Genomic DNA, 18,237 nt, shown 5'->3' with positions numbered 1-18,237 from the left:
CACTATACAAAACATTTCTAACTATACATATAGATCACTTTTTTTTCCAAACAGAATATGCTAGCAAACACCACAACATCCTCATGCTTACAATACAGTACCAAAACTACATAGTTGGCAAAACACTGTCAACTCACCTGCACTTCCACAACAGCAGCGTCCACCTTAACACCACTTAGGAAGAGACAGCTTACATCATACAATAACGTCAACCACTCAACATTCTAGATATTATTTTGCCTAGAAAACAATCTGCACTGGCCGGGCATAGAATGAAACTCGTGCTACTTTCACATTAACCAACATGAATCATTACTAAACTAGACATTAACAAATCTCACAACAAAACACAACCAAACTACCATACACAACCCTTGAAGAAAATTTCAAAACTGTATGAAAATGGCACTTAGACTAAGAAAAGATTACTAATGCTAGAAGGTACTATGCATAGACGTATGGCATTACACTAGCATATCATGATATCCATATTTTTGCTTGGAATATTTCGAGTTTTACAGCATTTTTGATTATTTTTGGTGGCCCAATCATGGACCCTGGTAGACAGGTGAAATCTTCAGCAGATAACCCAGAAGTGATATTCTTGCTGAGTTAAACTTCATGTAGGAGAAGGGGGAAAAGATGTGAATGACTACATTTGTGTGGATTATTTCAACACTAACAAAACAACCTAATCATGAAATACTTTCTGAAAGTAAGTTCTTGCTTCTTCTTGGTGCTAGTGGAAATTCTGTTTATCATATTTCTAAAGTGGTGGTTTCTGTTAGAATCAATCAGACATGCTGAAACTTCTTGACTTCTATTATCATAGAAGCCTCTACTCATTCTAATAGCGAGGCAAGAACACTTCAATTCAATTTGCAAGTACCAGAGAAATAACGAGAACACCTTGTTTTTCTTCCGCTGGTGTGCAAACGCATTTACTGCTACAAGCAATTTGAGTGTCAACCAAAATGCAATCTAGCACAATGAACATTTTCACTTTAGTAGCATGCACAATGGGAATAACTATGGGTTCAGGTTCAGAAGCAGATGTCTAGCTCAGGTGGCCGGCAGAGAAACAGTCCAAGATTTAGGATGTTTATGCTGGAGATATGCCTTTGACTAAGAGCTTAATTTGAGCGGGTGGTTTCCGGGGCTCGGCACCGACACTTAATTGTCAACACCTGCACTTGTGACAGCCTATCACATGGTGTCACTGTTTATCTTATGTAGAGATGAACACAACTACAGTTGTTTATTAATTCAATTTACATTACAATTGACTAATACTTGCAGCCCAAGCCATTCTTCCAGCTTTGTGATGTTTAGTTGTTGTGTGGTTCTGTCATTGCAGCGCTGGCAGTGGCAATGGGGTAAGTGGCCTCCTGACGAGGGCCCTGGCACTTAATATTTTACAAATCAAGCACTGCTTGGACCACTTCGAAGACTCACTTCAACAATATCAGAGAAGTGTTTGAGGCTAGCAGCCACTGGGCTTGAAAACGAAAGGGGGATGGAGTGTTTGCTTGGAAAAGGAGGGTAAAGAACATTGGGATTTCAGGCAGTGACATTTATAACTTTTTCTAATGGTGAGAAAGATACAGGGGCAGCACCATGAGTAGGCTAATACAATAATCAAATTTCTCTTCAAAGAAGCACTAACTGGAGCTTTTGCTGGCTTTACCAGAAGGAAAGGCATGTTTTGTTATTGTTATGGTCTTAAATCGTGGCAAAGTAGATTTAAGGACTAGTCTAAGGTTTCCTGCAATCATTGGTGGCTTTAGTTTATCAATGATCTATAGGATGGAGAGATTTCAAGGTGTGTGTAATACAGCCGTGGTCGGTAGTAGGAGTAACTTCAGGGCGGTGACATAGGGAGGGGGAGGGTGGGGGGTAGTAAACTATGGATTACGGAGGTTTACAGGTAAGTTAACATATAAATTAATAAAACGAATTTCGTTGCCTGCACTGCATTCCCAAATGCGATGCAGAGCACGCAACAAAATTCGTTTTATTAATTTATATGTTAACTTACCTGTAAACTTCCGTAATCCATAGTTTACTACCCCCCACCCTGCCCCTCCCCCTCCCCACGTCACCGCCCTGCAGTTACTCCTACTACCGACCGCAGCCGGTGTAATAGAAGTGACTGAAAAGTAGAGGATTTTGGGCTGGGACAAGTTCAGCATTAGAGAGCCAAGAGCCATCCCATGATAAAAGCCATTAAGGGAGTCAGTGATGTGTGACTGCATATGAAAGATGAAAGAAAAAAACAATGAAGAAAGAATTGAATACTATCCCTATGTGGAACTTAGGAAATGCCTAATGAGGATGTGATTTTGCTAAGTGAGGTGAAATGCAGTAGACTGAGTAAATGGTATTGGAGAGAGCAACAGGTTGGTGAGTTAGCTCAAAGGTCTCAAGATGGCAGGAAAGAGAAGTCAGAAAGGTAAGGTACTACCATTCAAGGGTACATCCATTAATGCTGAAAGAAGTGGAAGGTGCTTGTAGTAAAGGGTGATCAACTGCTCCAGATCCAGTGGTGAGTGGGGGAGTTGAACAAGCTTTGCTCCATTTCCAGTATTATCACTACACTAATTGAATTGAATTGAAAGGGCATTTATAAAGCGCATGGCTACCCTAGAGCATCCCAGCGCTATGACAACCCTTTAAGCAAGTAAAAGATCTAAGGGAACAGGAAAGTCTTTAGAAGCTTACGAAACAGGAGATGATGTGATTCAGACCGAATCATCAATGGCAGGCTATTCCAGAGTTTCGCAGCATTGTACCCACTAAGTGTAATGTATTGGAGGAATCCCTACCCTTAAATGTTGTTACTGGTTTTGGCCACATTCATGAACAACACCATTTCAAACAAAATAAAAGATGCATGAAACATGCCAATCCCAAAATGTCAAGCTCATTTCCACAACATCCAGCCAACAAAATGCCCATATCAGAAAATACCAATTACAACATACATATTAGAGTATGCTGCCATAATTCAATTAACAACTTCAGAACTTGATGAGAAACTAAGGTCCTCATTACGATAGCGGGCAGACTGCCACAGACAGGCCATTGGTGGTGGTCCACCCGCCATCTGGGGCATTGGTCCAACCGGTGCATTACAATGCAGCCGGTCGGACCACAGAAGTCAGGGGTAGGACCGCCGCCTCTGACCGGATCAAAGATCCCAGCGGAATGGTGGTTGGATTCCTAATCCCTACAATGGAGGCGGTGTCTTTCCAGCTGCTTGTTCATAGCAGTCCCACCACCATGAACACGCAGACGGAAAGGGACTTTGGGTGCCACAAGCAGGGCACCTGTCCCCCGTGGAACACTGCTTAGCGGTCTGGGGGCACATGCAGTGACTCTCACACATCCATGCATCGTGTGCCAGGCACCACACGGCATGATATGCACAAAATGCATTTTTTGAGTGCGGCTTGTACTGCAGCCCTTTTCCCCTAGAAAAATGAATTTTACAACCGGCTGCACAGCAGTCGTATCCTAATAATGCAGGCTGAACCGCCTACTTATTGCCAGATGGTTCCTGCCGGAAACAACTTTAAGACCCTAAGACTTCATTCTTAGTTATTAATAATTGACTCCAAATCATTAAAAATAAAAGATTCTCCACCAGACTATTTTGACTGGACTTTTCAGGAGTGACTACACAGTTAATCAACATATCCTTCTTAGAAGAAGTAATCGGAGTATTGGAATTAGCAGGCAGATAGTACAATATTTGCCAAACAACCTCCTAGCTAACATAAACATAGATGTCCCAACCTATACTTATGACCGTTGTTAATCCAAAAAAATTCAAGTAAATCTATGCTGTGACCAAGAAACTCTGAACACAAAATTCTCACTGCTAAAACATGGACAGGTGCTTATTTGAAATGTTTCTGTTGACCAAACAGCAACAATTTCTAGTCGGGACCAAGACCAATTCAAACAAAATAACTCCCACCTATGTGACTTGTATCTAAATACTCCACTACTTTTGACCACAATTACTTTCCTTTTTTACTATGAGCTATGCAAAGAGATATCCCAGTGACTTAAATTTGTTACCACTGTATTAGTCTCTTCAAAGAAGGAAAGGCTCCTAATGTTGATATAAGATGGCAAGAGGAAGCAAAAGTAAATTATACCCTAAAACTTGAACATCTGGTAATATATCTGTTTCATGATTTAGGAACCACTAATTCAGTTGCCAAAACATTTACAGGCATCCCTAAATATGCAAACACAATCCTTAAGCACAGATAGCTCCGATGTGTTACACACAAGTTGAGGATTAAGTGTAAATCACTCATACAATTGATACTGATTGGCTCAGGCTACAAAAATAAATACTGACACACTGGATCTGCTCTGGACTCCATCTCCTGATGAAAAAATGAAATATTTTGACATATATAATTTATAGATCTTCAGTCACAAGCACATGGATATTTATTTGTACAGTTTTATAAAGCACAAACAATTCCCAGGTGTATTAGAGCACTTTTTCAAAACGTACAATGCAGCAGAGTACAATAAGGACACACTGAGAAGAAAAGGATCAGAGGCATATAAAAAACTTTTAGAGATAATATGTCTAAATGAATACCAACCTCAAAGACAGAAAACAATATAATAAGGACTGAAGATTAAAAGGGGGATGGGGAAGGTGGGATTGACAACTGCACTAAGGCAAGAAGGTACTTATAAAAAGAGGAGAAGAAAGGAGAGGAGAGAGAGGAAAGGAACGCAAAGGAAAGCTAGGAAAGCAAAGCAAAGGATCAAATATAAATTAGATGGGAGGAGGTCAGGGGCAGAGGATGTCAAGAAAGAATGCGGAAGCCTGGGAGGGGGCGTGACAGGTTAAAGCATCCAGATGGAAGAGAGGCAAAGGTAGTGCTAAATTAAGCACAACTTGGAAGTGATTTTGTAAAAGAAGTTTCTTTTTTAATGTACTTAGACAGGTAGTGTGTGTAGAGAGACAGAGGAAGTAAATTCCAGAGTCTTGTGGCATTACTTGAGAAAGACTAAGACTTAGGACCTGGCTATGGGTTACACTAAAGTAGACAAAGCAAGTGATGGATGGAATACTTGAATTAATCTCATCCACTGGTTTTAACTCTGGGCCGCTTTCCTAGTCCATCGTTATTTTGCCCACCATGCCACCTCAGTTTCAACCCAGCCATATGCAAATCAGTCTTGTCCCTGCTCTAATGCAAACAGTCCAGCCGGAACCTCCAGTCCGGGCTCTCCTTGCTCTGGAACACAGGCAACTCAGGTCCTGTTTCACCCTAGTTAGGGCTCATCAGCCAGGTATAGTTTTTTTACGGTGAAACAGTGTGCACAGGACCCACGTCTGGGCATACCAGCCCTACTTTGGGTGACACACTAAAGTATACTAAAAATAATTGATGGATTACTTGACTTGATCTCAACCAGTGGCAATCACTAGGGCCGCATCTTCATTATTTTGCACACCCTTCCACCGGAGTGTGGACCCAACCACATCCAAATCAGTATAGACCCTGTTCCAATGGGGAAAGTCCACCCCGAACTGCATACCAGGTGATCCCTGAACCAAAACACAAGCAACCCAAGACTGGTTTAACCCTGGTTGGGGATCATTAGACATGTATAGTTTAGTTCCAGCCAGTGACACAGTGACCAGGAGTTATGCAGAATTGCATTTGGAGATTCCTAGCAGCCGGAATTTGCATTACAAACCATTATGCCTGCATGGAATTCCATCTAGTATGAGTTAGATGCCTCAGAATGGAGAATAAATGTGTGGACATGGAACTACAGTGCACAGTTCCTGATGGTATTCTACGTTCAGAGAGTTTAAAGCCTCCCATGTACCACCTGCTTTGAGTAGGTGGTAAATACAAACAGCGGCTTCTTTGAAAGGTGATAGTGAAGAGAGGGGGTCTAGGAGGATAGGGGAGAGAAAGGGAAGAATAGTTTTGGCAGTGGTGAGAATTGCAAAGAAAGCTTGGCAGGGACTGGAGGCCAAGGCTTGGCTGCTGGTGCAGTGAAAGCCTCATGCAATTTTTACCAGCCATAATTACCGGCTGATAAAATCTGGCACAGGTTTTCCATGCCCTTGAAAACTGGATCCCAGCTTTAGTAACATATTGCACCAAGTTTGCATCACAAAAGTGCTGCAAACCTAAGTGTTGTGGTGTTATTTATTTTTTCAACTCAAATCATGATTTGTCTGGGTACACATTGTTGCTGCTGTCGAAGGTACTCCAATTCCTAGGATCACCTGGTGTTTCTCCTGTATGGAGGGGAGAAGCTGAGCTAGTCCTCAAAAGGGTTGCCTGGCCCCTGCAGAGCGGAACACACTGCTGGTGCCGAAGGGAGTTTGAGTCCCAGGTTCACCTACTGCTTCTCCTGACAGAGGGGATGATGTGAACAGGCCCATGGAAGGGCTGCCTAACTCCCACAGCACTGGACACATTGCTGCCAGTGACTTAGAGTCCCAGGATCACCTGCTGCTTTTCCTGGACGGAGGAGAAAGCTAAATAAGCTCACAAAAGGGCTACCCGACCCCTGCGGCATGGGACTGGTTTAAGGTGTGCCCAGGCACAGCCTGGGAAAAGGTAGGGACATGAGTGAGCCCATCTGCACCCATTAGAGCCTGGAAGAAGCTGGACTGGACCACTCCTCTCGCTGGAAATTACCACACCATGAGGAAAAGGAAGCCCCCACATTCTTGTATGGTAAGACCTTTGCAGCTCCTTCCATAAGAAACTTTGTAGCTAGTGCTGTGGGAGTCCTAAACAAATAAATTAGCTCAGTTGAAGAAAGGTTGAGTGCTGTAAAAGTTGGTTGGCAGACTCCACGGTGTTCATGGTTTTTAGCACTACTCCCAGGGATTCTCAGGACTAGTCCCCTGCCAAGTTTGACCCTAACCTGGGTGTAGTGAACACCTCTTTATGGATCGAGTGTGGGTCAGATTTGCATTTGCGCAATCCTCCCCTGGCCAAAAAGAAACAAGACATTATGAGGAAAAAATCATCAGCAAATCATACTCTGGCTAGCTGCGCTAGGAACAATTTTCCACCAGTCTTTATTGACTTTAGTCAAGAGTTTGTTCTCGCAGACACTAGTCTACCTAACAAACTGGGGCCACAGATAAAAGCATTTTTCACAAATCATTTTAATATGTTTTTCCAATTTCTGTGGTATTGAACTGTTGTTGACAAAGCTCACTAATTATGTGTTTGAAACCAAGGCTGCATTGGAATTGGGGACAAGGGAGGGGGTGCAGCATAACCCCACGATGATCATGGAAGGGAGAGGTCGAGGGCAGAGAGGTGGGTGAGGACTGGGCCAAGAAGTGACTCTGCTACTTCTACTTCAACTACTTCAGTTGGGCCCCAGTCAGGCAAGGGCCATGTTGCAGGACTGGTAAGTGCGGCCCATCAGAAATGTCTTAGTATCCTGAGTGCAAGAGGCATTTCAGGACTACAGGGTATGTCTGATACGATACACTCCCCCCACTCATCTACCATTTCAGAACTACCCTGTAGACCATTCCCACACCTCCAGATGCGACTACCTATGATGGTAGATTGACTGATGTTCCTCAGCTATATTCAGACGGAAGTCGGGCCTGAGTTAAAAGGCTGAATTAAAATAGTGGTGGGGTTGGATGTCAATATAGTAATATCGTTAGGGGCCTGGATTGGTAATAATCCTAAGAAGAGGAAGGGTAATTGTGTAGTAGGGAAATTCGAACATCCTTCTACTATACAACTTAATGTGCAATTTTTATCAAGTTCAATTTGTCTGAACAGCGGAACCCTTAGGGTATTTTTACAGGGCCCCAATTACACGTTAACTGTTAGTCAGATCCAAGGTGCTCACAATTCTATCCAACGTGATTCTGTCTGCAGTGTTGCCACATCTAACAAATGTGTTCTACTCCAAACAATAGATGGTAATGTTTGACATATTAAAATCAAGTAATGAGTTACCCAGGGCTGTCCTTTGTCCGTTAGATCAAAGTCTTTCTGATAACGATTTCCATTAATGCAATGTTGCATCATCCCTCCCTCCTTGATGCCTAATAATGATGCCTCCTTCACTCACCCTAAGGTATTCCAGTGTCTTTCACGTAATGTAGTGGGAGCCAGATCCAAGTTAGCAAATCCTGATTGGTTAAGTTTTATTACCCACTTTGACCTCATTTGTTTGCAAGAAACATGGGATACTGAACCTTTTTCATTGACAGCTTTATTACTCATGATGTTCCAGGCACTCCTTCATGGAGGGGAAGGGCTAAAGGTAGGTTTGGCTACTCTAACATTTGAAACTTCTTCTATTAAAGTGTCAACTGTCCCAAATGAATCACTGCACTATCAATTGTTATGTGTTTCGGGTTTAGGCCCAGCTTAGACAATAGTGATTAACTATTACAATAACAATGCCTTCATAATGAGCGGGATGTTATTAAAACCTTTGTCTTTGACTTATCTCATCTATTTAAGGATAATGAAGAGGCATGGCCATTGATTTGGTTAGGAGATTGTAATATGCAACTTTGTCCGTGGTTTAGGTAATCTCAATTATGTAGATCTCACTCACTTCACCCATGATACTTTTTGGCTTTAACAATCTTATTATGAAATATCACTTGCTTTGTGCATCAGACATGTCTAATACTAATCCTGTGAGAGTTCCTACTTTCACTGGAAGGGGTCTTTTGTCACTTATTGATTTCATTTTGGTTTCAAAGGACTGCCTCCCTTTTGGATTTCAAGAGATCTGTGCATTGTACAAGTGGCCATTAACTGTTATTCCTGGCAATTAAGCTTGTCCATAGCAGTTCCACAAAACGTCTGGAGATTATGGATCTTTGATCAAAAACAAAGATAGCACATTCCAATGGCCCAACATCGATTAATCTAAAAACAATTGCAACCTAATACAGCTTTTTCATGTTGATTTCATGGAATGTCTGGGAGAGCAAAGTGATCTAGTAGATATTCTGAATACATTTGAGTCTCTACTGGCAAGGCATTTCAGAGCCTTTTGACTGGTTCTCCTCATCAATACCATGTGAAACCTCATAGTTCGTGTGATAAGACTGGTACTCTTGCTCTTAAAAACTTGATGGTAGCCTTAAAGCCTGAACCCTGCTTAGTGAATGCTATGTATGTGTAGTTCAGATTATAAGAAGCCTTAGAGAGTAGGAAACCATCTATAAAGTCTGAAGCGTGGGCCTTCATACAGCAAATAAGTGCACTCAGCAACAACAGTGAATTCTGGAGGGTGGCTAACGCTCCATTCTTCAGAGGGAGCTCTTCGCCTGTTTTAACTATGATCATTCCCACTCCCAGGTGGGAAGGACATTTTCACAAAATGTAGGCTTCTAACTATTTAGTGAGTAATCTACATGTAGTATTGGCTATGGAGTCAGTTAATTTTATTTCTTTCGAACTGGCTGACGTTAGAACAGCTATTTCCACATGTGCAAAGGGGAAGGCTCCTGGTCTGGATGGGGTCCCAACAGATATATTTTCTGTATTATTTGGACCTAAAAGCCCCACTAATTACCAACATATTAAATGCTGCAGCAGAATCCAAATACCCTAAATCATGGTCTCTGCACTACAGTGCCAATTTTCAAAAATGGGGATAAAGTCAACCGCTCATGTTATAGACCAATATCTCTTTTGGATTCTAAGTCAACGTGGCTGCTAAATTTATTTTGGAAAGTTAGAGGAATGGGCAAAAGAGAATTCTATTCTGTCTGAGGCTCACTATGGCTTTCGCCATGGCCTGGGCACGATAGAACATTGTCCTAAACTCTGTTGAACTCTAAATATACTGTGGCCAAAGGGGAGGTAACCCAACTGGCGTTTATGAATCAATCATCTACGTTCGACCTGGTCAACAGATCTAAATTCTGGCATATCGCGCTATCAATTGGGTAGACACTCCAATTGTCTATTTTCTGGGAAGGTGGCCTTGAAAGCCTCCCTTACGGTCCACATCCTCTTTTACACTGACACAGTCCTGATGGCCCACATGGTCAAAAGGCTTCAATATCTACTTGATTCTTTTGTCATTTTCATGAAGAATCTGGATTTCAAAATAAACACAGCAAAATTCAATTTAATGGTTTGTGGCCCAAGTTCCACTAAGATCAGATGACATCAAGTAGAGGCAAAACTTCCTCATCAAGTTAAGTCCTTTCAATACCTGGTTGCCCCTTTTGCTTCTTCTATTACATAGGTGTTCTGGAGGCTCTGTTTAGATCTTCTAAGAAATTGGGATTAAAACCACCCAGGGAGATGTTAACAATTTATTATTCAAAATGCATCCTCATTGTAACTCTTGGGCTGACATCTGTGCATACTGTTCAATGAAGGTGAGTCAATCAGGTAAAAATGCCTTTTGACATAGATTATTGGTAGTCACAAAGAGTACATCCTCTTTCATTTGCCATGCTGAGTTGGGACTCATTATCCTAGATAATTGAATTAATCTGCAATAAGTGAAGGTTTGGCTCACTACCTGGGCCAAAGATGAGACCTCTTTTGATAGGTTAATTTAAGGCGATTGTCTCTCACTCACAAATGGGCACCGTATTGCCAGGCCCAAGTATGTTAAAGAAGGGTTTGACTGGTTAGGATTGTCTGACTGGTTTACTTAACAATCTTATGTTAAGTTGAGGATGAAAAAGTAATTGAAAGCACTGTTTTTAGACAAATGTCAGGACAGTAGAATTTCAAGCGAGTTGTTAAAACCAACTGTCAAATCTTATGTGACAATATCAATGACTAACACTATAGAACCTTATCTTATATTCATTCCTCATTTTTATCATAGGTTTTTATTAACTTGTTTCCGATTTAATGTTTTACATGTTTTAGTACCTTTTCCCTAGAAAGTACTATTGAACAATTTGCCTTGTTATTCTTGTGACAGTTAAACACTGCAATCAACAATGCACTTTATTATTTTTTGTCAATTTTATTCGTTATATAGGAAATAGCTTTTACTACCCTTATTTCACTCTTTTAATATCATTTGTTATAAATCAGCTTTTAACTTGTGCAACAACTTCAAACTGCTGCAAATCTGCTATTGGTTCAGTTTATTCAATCTTCATTTAAAATATGGTCCAATCTATTATGGACTTTTATAACATCTGATCACAGGGAATTATGTGCACTAATTGATGATGTGTATTTCTGTTATTTTTATATGTGTAAAAAAAAATAGCATTTCTGTTTTTTGCATTTTTTTTTGGCCTAAGGCTGAATAAAGAATAGTTGACTAACCGACTGATTTGCATTGGAAAGTTCCCTACAGTAATTCAAAGCAGCTCTATGCGCTACATAGCCTGAGAGGACATATCAAGGGTGATACATGAGCATTTCCAAGCAAGCGCCCATGGCTTTTGATGTAAATCCCTATCTAGTAACATTTGTATGCAGGCATTTGGTCAACAGTGCCAACAGTGGAGGAAGTTTTAAAATTCTCCAAATGTTTCCAACTTTGCGTATGTGCTGCACTGTACAGCACACATACAAAGTAGTAAAGCATAGGTTTTGTACTGGAAGGGATGCTTTTCAGTAAAAATCCTACGTTGCACGAAACATATACAATCTTGTGCTGTAGTGCAAGGATGTGTGCATAGGCACACGCCAGCTTAGAGTGCACCAGTGGGGGGGAAGATGAAACCCAAGTAGATATGGCACTGTCTGCTCTTTTCCTTTCACGCAGCTCAGCACAGCACAGCACAGCAACCTTTGCATGAATACCATAAATAAAAAATACTATTACAGATTGTAATTGAATGTATGTTGCCTTCATGTGCTCTTAGTTACCTTTGTCCAAGACTGGCCCAAAGATGGCCAAATTGTCATTGACGGTCGTGCAGTTCCACCTTCTCCCCCGAAACTGATGCTGACATTCTTGAATACCAATTTTCACACCTTCAGCCACGCTTGGCATTATCTCAACATAGTTCCGACAGAAGCGCAACTGTTTAGGCACCAACCCTGGAATGCTCCCGCAAAGGATGGGCTGTGTGCCGAGTGATGAATACTGATGACCAATGGCTAACGACCTATGGAAGGAAGATGGAAAAATAAGTTGTGCCTTAAACACTGAGCGCATATCTAAAAGTGCAAGGAAATTAAATCTCTTTTATTACAAATATTTACAACATCATTTTGAAGTCATGATGTAAAATAATGTATGAAACTCATTCACTGTAAATACCATGAGAAAGGAAGGCTATGACATGATTAAATGTTGAGGGCAAAGGTGCATATGTGCTACTTTTTAATGCGTTTTGCCAAATACAAGCATAACACAAAAATTAGACCCCCTAGAACAAGAAATTTGAAAGTTCTTTTGAAAACGAATACATTCTACCTTTCCAAAACGCTGTTGGTTGCTCCTCTGGGGCCTCATGTAGGTAGCGAAATACCGGTCGGTAACGGCCGAAATTCGGTAAATATGCCGTTACCGACCGGTATACAGACAAGTGAGATGTAGGAGTCCAAAAACCACTGTTCGGTAAATATGAGGCGGTAAAAACCGATTCATAGTTACCGAATACATAATTAACGAATCGGTAAATATGAAGTGGTAAATATGAAGTGGTAAAAATCAAAATGACATGTAGGAGCACTCGGTAATTAAGAAATCCAAGAAAATCGGTAAATAAGAGTCGGTAATTACCACGGATTGAAAGCAGGTGGTAACCAACAACAGTGCAGCTAAGCAATCCCAAAATGCAACAGCGTGGACACCCTGGCAGCTATGTACGTCATTGCAAGGCGCCTACGTCTACAGGCAGCAGGACTGAGGGTTTGTCGACGGAAGGAACGCATCCACAGACAGCGCATCACACTATTCCAGCTGACTGATGCAGAGATACATGAGAGGCACAGGCTACACCCCGAAACCATCATGGACTCAATCAGGGACCCGCACCCACTCCTGGACCAGCCAATAAGAAGGGCGCACGCCATACCCCCACATGTGCAGGTGCTCTGCAGCCCACATCTGCTGGCATCCGGCATTTCTCAGGTGGTGACAGCTGCGGTGGGTGGTGTATCCCAGAGTTGCCTGTCCCGTTCCTTCAGGAATTTCTACCACCATTATATTGGCTGCATTGATGGGACACACATCCCACTCTGTCCACCAGCTGACACAGAGCACATCTACAGGACAGGAAGTCCACCCACTCCATCAATGTGCATACCGAATGGAATGATGTTGTGAATGGTCCCGTGGGTGGCAGAACCAAAAGGTGTGCGTATGCTAATTACAACGAGGTCTGCAAGTTGTCGCACAGTGAGGCGGCTTCCAGACTGAGAGCTATTGACCAAGCAAACATGGAGAAGGCCTAAGCCGTTATAGATATTAGCTCTAGCACTCTCACTTCTAGGATTCATACATGAGACAATAGGCACATGCAAGTACACGGCGCATGCAATGTACAAGCCCCGATTTTGGCGTGCGTCCTACGAGGTATCCCAGTGCCTGTGATTACACCTTCTTTCACTGTGCTTGCAAACGGTATTCATTTAATTATGATTAATGAAGTTTGCTGCGGGATGTGAGTGGTAATCCCGTACATAACTGTCTCGCATGAAGTTGTCTGCTGCTATACTGTTCTTTTTCCACCCCCGCATGGGCGGCGGGATGTTTCCTTCTGGCCTTCGATTCCAACCTTGAAAGCAGAGTCCAACAAGTTGAGCAGAATAGAGCGCCATTGTCCCACAAAGAGGTGCCTTTGACTTCCTCTCGTGAAATATTTGTCCTTCACGTTGCTACTTCGCGCACTGAGGAACAGGCGCCTCTGAATACTGACCTCCCCCTGCATTTCGGCTCTTTGATCCAAAGTATTATCAATGCCTCGTCCACGACCGGCCTGGCTCAATTTTTTTTAACATGTGGGGCTCAGGTCTCGTGACCTCTTTCCAAACTATTTGTGGTGTAATTCTGGCATTTGTTCATTCACTGTGCTCGAGCATCTTTGGAGGTGTTCCGCTGCTTCTGGCGCTGGTGGCAGGTGTGCTGCTTTTACTCTTCATACTCCGGAATGGCTGCTCCTTCTGTGCCACACGAGCACCTGTCCCGTCTGCATCTTCTTCGTGATAGGATGCTTGACTACTATGGTACTTTGCCATTGGCGACTTTGAGCCTGGCTTATGGATTATCCTTCAGGTATTCCTACTTCACCTGCGTACAACCTGTATTACACTGCCTGGATTGTCCCTTTGAATGGCCTCTGGATTTGTGCTTGACCAACATGGTGTCTCCGGTGCCGGATTTCGATCGACTGATGCGGCCCTTAGTGGCTCACGAGTTGTCCTGTTCTGGTGTCCGGATCATGGCATGTGGAGCGGCGCATGGTATCCTGGGTAATTGGGACATCTCAGCGGCAGCCTACGACTTCTTGTCCATGAGCTATTTGGAGGAACATTCCGGGTGCCCTCTGATTGTGCTGGAGGCTCCGTTGGTTGGAGAACACGTATGTTCCTTTTCTTTACTCAATTGGATGGCTGAGACTTTTAGTGGCCCTGGAAACGATTGCTTGTTGGAAGCCGTGGCCACATATGCTGCCTATACATTCATGGATTAACTGGATTGTCGTCCATTGCGCCTGTGCTACTGGACAGTACCCTGGCGCAACATTTATTTCTTTTATTTCTCGTGTTTCTCTTCCTGATGGTCTGCTTGAGTATTTTACTATACTTGCATTGTGTTTTTTGGAATTGTATGCTGCAATGAATTGGACTGTAGGACTTTGGCGCTGCATTGGTTACGCCCTGTTCTGCTCTGACGAAACTGAACTCTGCGCTCTCTCTTTTCTTGCCTATTACATATTGCTTCGCTCAAGGGGGCGTGTAGTGAGTTCTCCCTGAATACGTACATGCATTGTTCAGTTGGCATAACCACGTTGAATGTTATGTAGCCATATTTGTGTCTTTGCACACGACACTGCGTTTACATGTTCTTTCTTGAATAAACTGCTGACTCGAGACTTCCTTCAGACGAGTGCATTCTGTTGTTCCCATCCCAAGCTCTGCGCAGCGACCTTGGTCTGTACATGCTGTGACACACAGTCTGGAATGTTACACAATGCATGTTTTCCACTATCGGTTGTTCGACCCACGATTTAGCCATGGCACACGCGCAGCTGCACATACCTGACAGTTGGTGCTTTTCATAGCTCAGACATCATGTTAATTATTCAGACCGAAGACGAGCCTTCCTGCGAGGAGACTCCTGATGCTCCTGTGATGTGATTTCACTAAGCTGATCTTTGTGGTATGGGGTCCCCTATTCAAGCCTGAGAGACCTTCTGTAATGACATGATTGTGATATTGGCTACTTAGTTAAGGGAAGGTGGTAGTATCCTCGGTATTTTCCGATTCGCTAAATACCACCTCGGTATTTACCGATTCGGTGGATACCACCTCGGTATTTACCGAATCGGTGGATACCACCTCGGTATTTACCGAATCGGTGAATTCCGATTCGTATTTACCGACTGTTACCGAATCGGTAACTGTTACCGAATTTTTACCTACATATAACTTACCGGTTCTAATTTACCGATTCGGTACGGCTCGGTATTTATGAACCGGTAAAATTTATTTACCTACATGAGGCCCCTGGAGAGTTAGATGCATTCATGCTTATTGGAGTTAGTCTTCGGTTAATGTAGTTAGCACTTTAATTAAATGCCTGTTCAACTAAATATCGTAATCGGTAGTCTAGTTTATGCTTTAGGGAATTTGTTTAATTATGGATTACAATTTAGTGAATTGAATTTATTTCAGTTCTTTCTAAATGACTTTTCTTGTTTTGCTTTTTTATCTTAGTTTTACTTTGCCTTTTTTTAAAGTCTATCAATTGCTCTTCTTAGTGTGATTTGATTTGTGAAAATAATAAAAGAATTATAAAACTCTTTATAAAACTATACATAAAATAAATCTAAAAATTGAATGACTGGTTACATTTGTTAAGTTTCTCAGTCAAATGTATTGCGCCTGTCATCTGGCTATTGTTACAAGTCTCAAGAGTGCTCCTATCCCTTTATGTGTCTTAAATCTATGCATCAATATTCTTTTTAGACCTTTCAAAAATAAGGGCAAGTAAAGTGGCCTTTTATGTTACAGTGGATACTTCTCCCAAGCTTTTTGTGCCCTAGACAGATCATCTTTCGATTTCCTTCTTGAAAGATCTTGCACCATGACATACCATTGGAAAGCTTGCAATGGTATCAGGGAAACTCCCCTTTTTGGCCCTGATTATTAGTGCACCATTAATGCACCTATTCCAAGTTTTTGGGGAATAACATACGGACTTTTTGTGCTTAGAGCATCAAAGTCTGCAATTCATGATAAATCCATAATTGTTCCCTGTTAAATCTTGGCAGAATTGACTGGACAAATGTTATGAAAGATGCAGTCTTTATTGTAGCGGATAATTACAATATGCATAAACTCTTCACAAGTTGGGATTTCGACCTGAGCTCCAACTGGGGACTGTGCAGAGGTCAGTAAACTCCTGTCCACTCATAATGTGAGCCTAAGGCACCTAAAGACACTATAATTAACACTTTAAATGCTACAAACATGAACTTGCATGTAGTGCAAATTTTCTTTTATTTGTGATATGATCTCACCAATCTTTAAACCCTCTCATTGTCCAGCAAAATATCTAGAGAGAAAGAAGGTGATTTCAAGAATTAAAAATAATTATTTGAGGTATTTTTGTAATAATGAAGGAGCCCTGGTTGATTAGTAATAAAAAGGCAATCTTTTCCTGTGCAAAGCCTATCGTTTTAACTTTTTACTTGTGACCTGATGTCTTCGAACATATATATTATGACCTTCTGCTGTTCTTGAATGATGGAAGGTCAAGTGATCTAGTCATTGCTTTAATAGCGTAGTATGTAGAGATCAATATTAAGCAATTTACGATTGCTATCAGCAATCCTGCATTTTATCCCAAATTAATGGATGCTATTTTATTTGTAAAAGTACGATAGACAGCATTAGATGACTCTGCAAGTGAAGTGTGTAAGGACCTAATGGCTAGCATTGTGAAACCCTTCAAATATGTACAAAAACTCCATTTGAGGGTAAAATACATTTGCTATATTACAAAAATAGAAATTGTTTTTAACATTTTATAATCTTTTATAACAGTACCTTTAGAGGAACATTTTGGAGGGTGAGTTGTGGCAAGCTCTTTCCAGCTTTTTCAGCCTTTTTGAGTGTTTGTTTGGCCAAGATTAACTAAAGTTTTGCCCAATTGTAAAGTGACGTAAATAATGTAAAGGGATGCATTAGTATTTATTTTCCTATTCCCCTTTGCACTCCTTTGGGTTGGTTTGCATTGTTTTGTGTGGTGTTGCGTCATGCATAGGTTTTGATTCAAAGCCCTTTAGTTAGAGAGAGAGGGATGTCATCCAGAGAGAATCCATCACAATTTATCCTATTTTCATACCCAAACCAGGGAGAGTAATCCCAGACAGAGCTGGGACAAGCCTTGATTTTCCAACAGGACTTTCACCCGCACAATTGTGTGACATGATTCATCATAGAGTTCTCGCCCAGCTTGCTTTTTTGGAGTTAGCACTTGCTGGTAGTGAGTGTTGTCTTCGGGATCAGTAAGAATTCGAATTGCTTAAGGTAATCTCATGAACCATTACTCTTAAAGTTATTCTGGCAAGATTAAAATCGGAGCTGGATGTATTGGGACTGATTAGTGACCACTACATCCATAGGTCAACATGTTTCAGTCAGTTAAGTTCAGCCCTATAGGTTCTGGCTTTTCGTCAGGACCACAAATACTCCAATTCCTCGTCTAGGAGCTTATCGAGCTATGTGATGAGACTTTCATTCCTCACACGCACATCCCATCTATGAATACTAGTGTAGATTATTTCACCACAGGTAATTGTTTAGTCTTGCAGTTAGCAAGTAGGCGAATTACCAAGTCCTCTTATCTATGGAAATAGGTTATACATACATATGAGAAACATGGATCAATAGTACAATTGTTACTTTTTTTCATCTTGTGCAGCCTTCGTCTTGTACAAAAGTCTTCCTAGACAGCCCACTCCTTCCAGACACACAGTCCACATTAAGTTTTCATACCCCTACTACGCAAACCCTTCACATTGAACAGAAGTCTTCATGGAGAGTACACTCTTTCCAGACA

General features: G+C 41.7%; 1 protein-coding gene across 2 annotated transcripts in view; it reads right to left on the bottom strand.

Annotated features, from left to right (window-relative positions):
• The window catches only part of LOC146796270 (protein Wnt-3a), a 258,547-nt gene that overhangs the window by 70,818 nt on the left and 169,492 nt on the right, over window positions 1-18,237 (bottom strand). For both annotated transcript variants that reach the window (XM_085628762.1, XM_085628763.1), the window contains exon 2: window positions 11,868-12,109. In XM_085628762.1, coding sequence (XP_085484888.1) covers window positions 11,868-12,109 — 242 coding nt within the window. The remainder of the gene's footprint in view (window positions 1-11,867; window positions 12,110-18,237) is intronic.

This window comes from Triturus cristatus, chromosome 10 (assembly GCF_964204655.1).
Source record: "Triturus cristatus chromosome 10, aTriCri1.1, whole genome shotgun sequence".
NCBI classification, from domain to species: domain Eukaryota; kingdom Metazoa; phylum Chordata; class Amphibia; order Caudata; family Salamandridae; genus Triturus; species Triturus cristatus.
The sequence above is the reverse complement of the archived record's forward strand: the minus strand, read 5'-3'. Positions and strand labels throughout refer to the sequence as shown.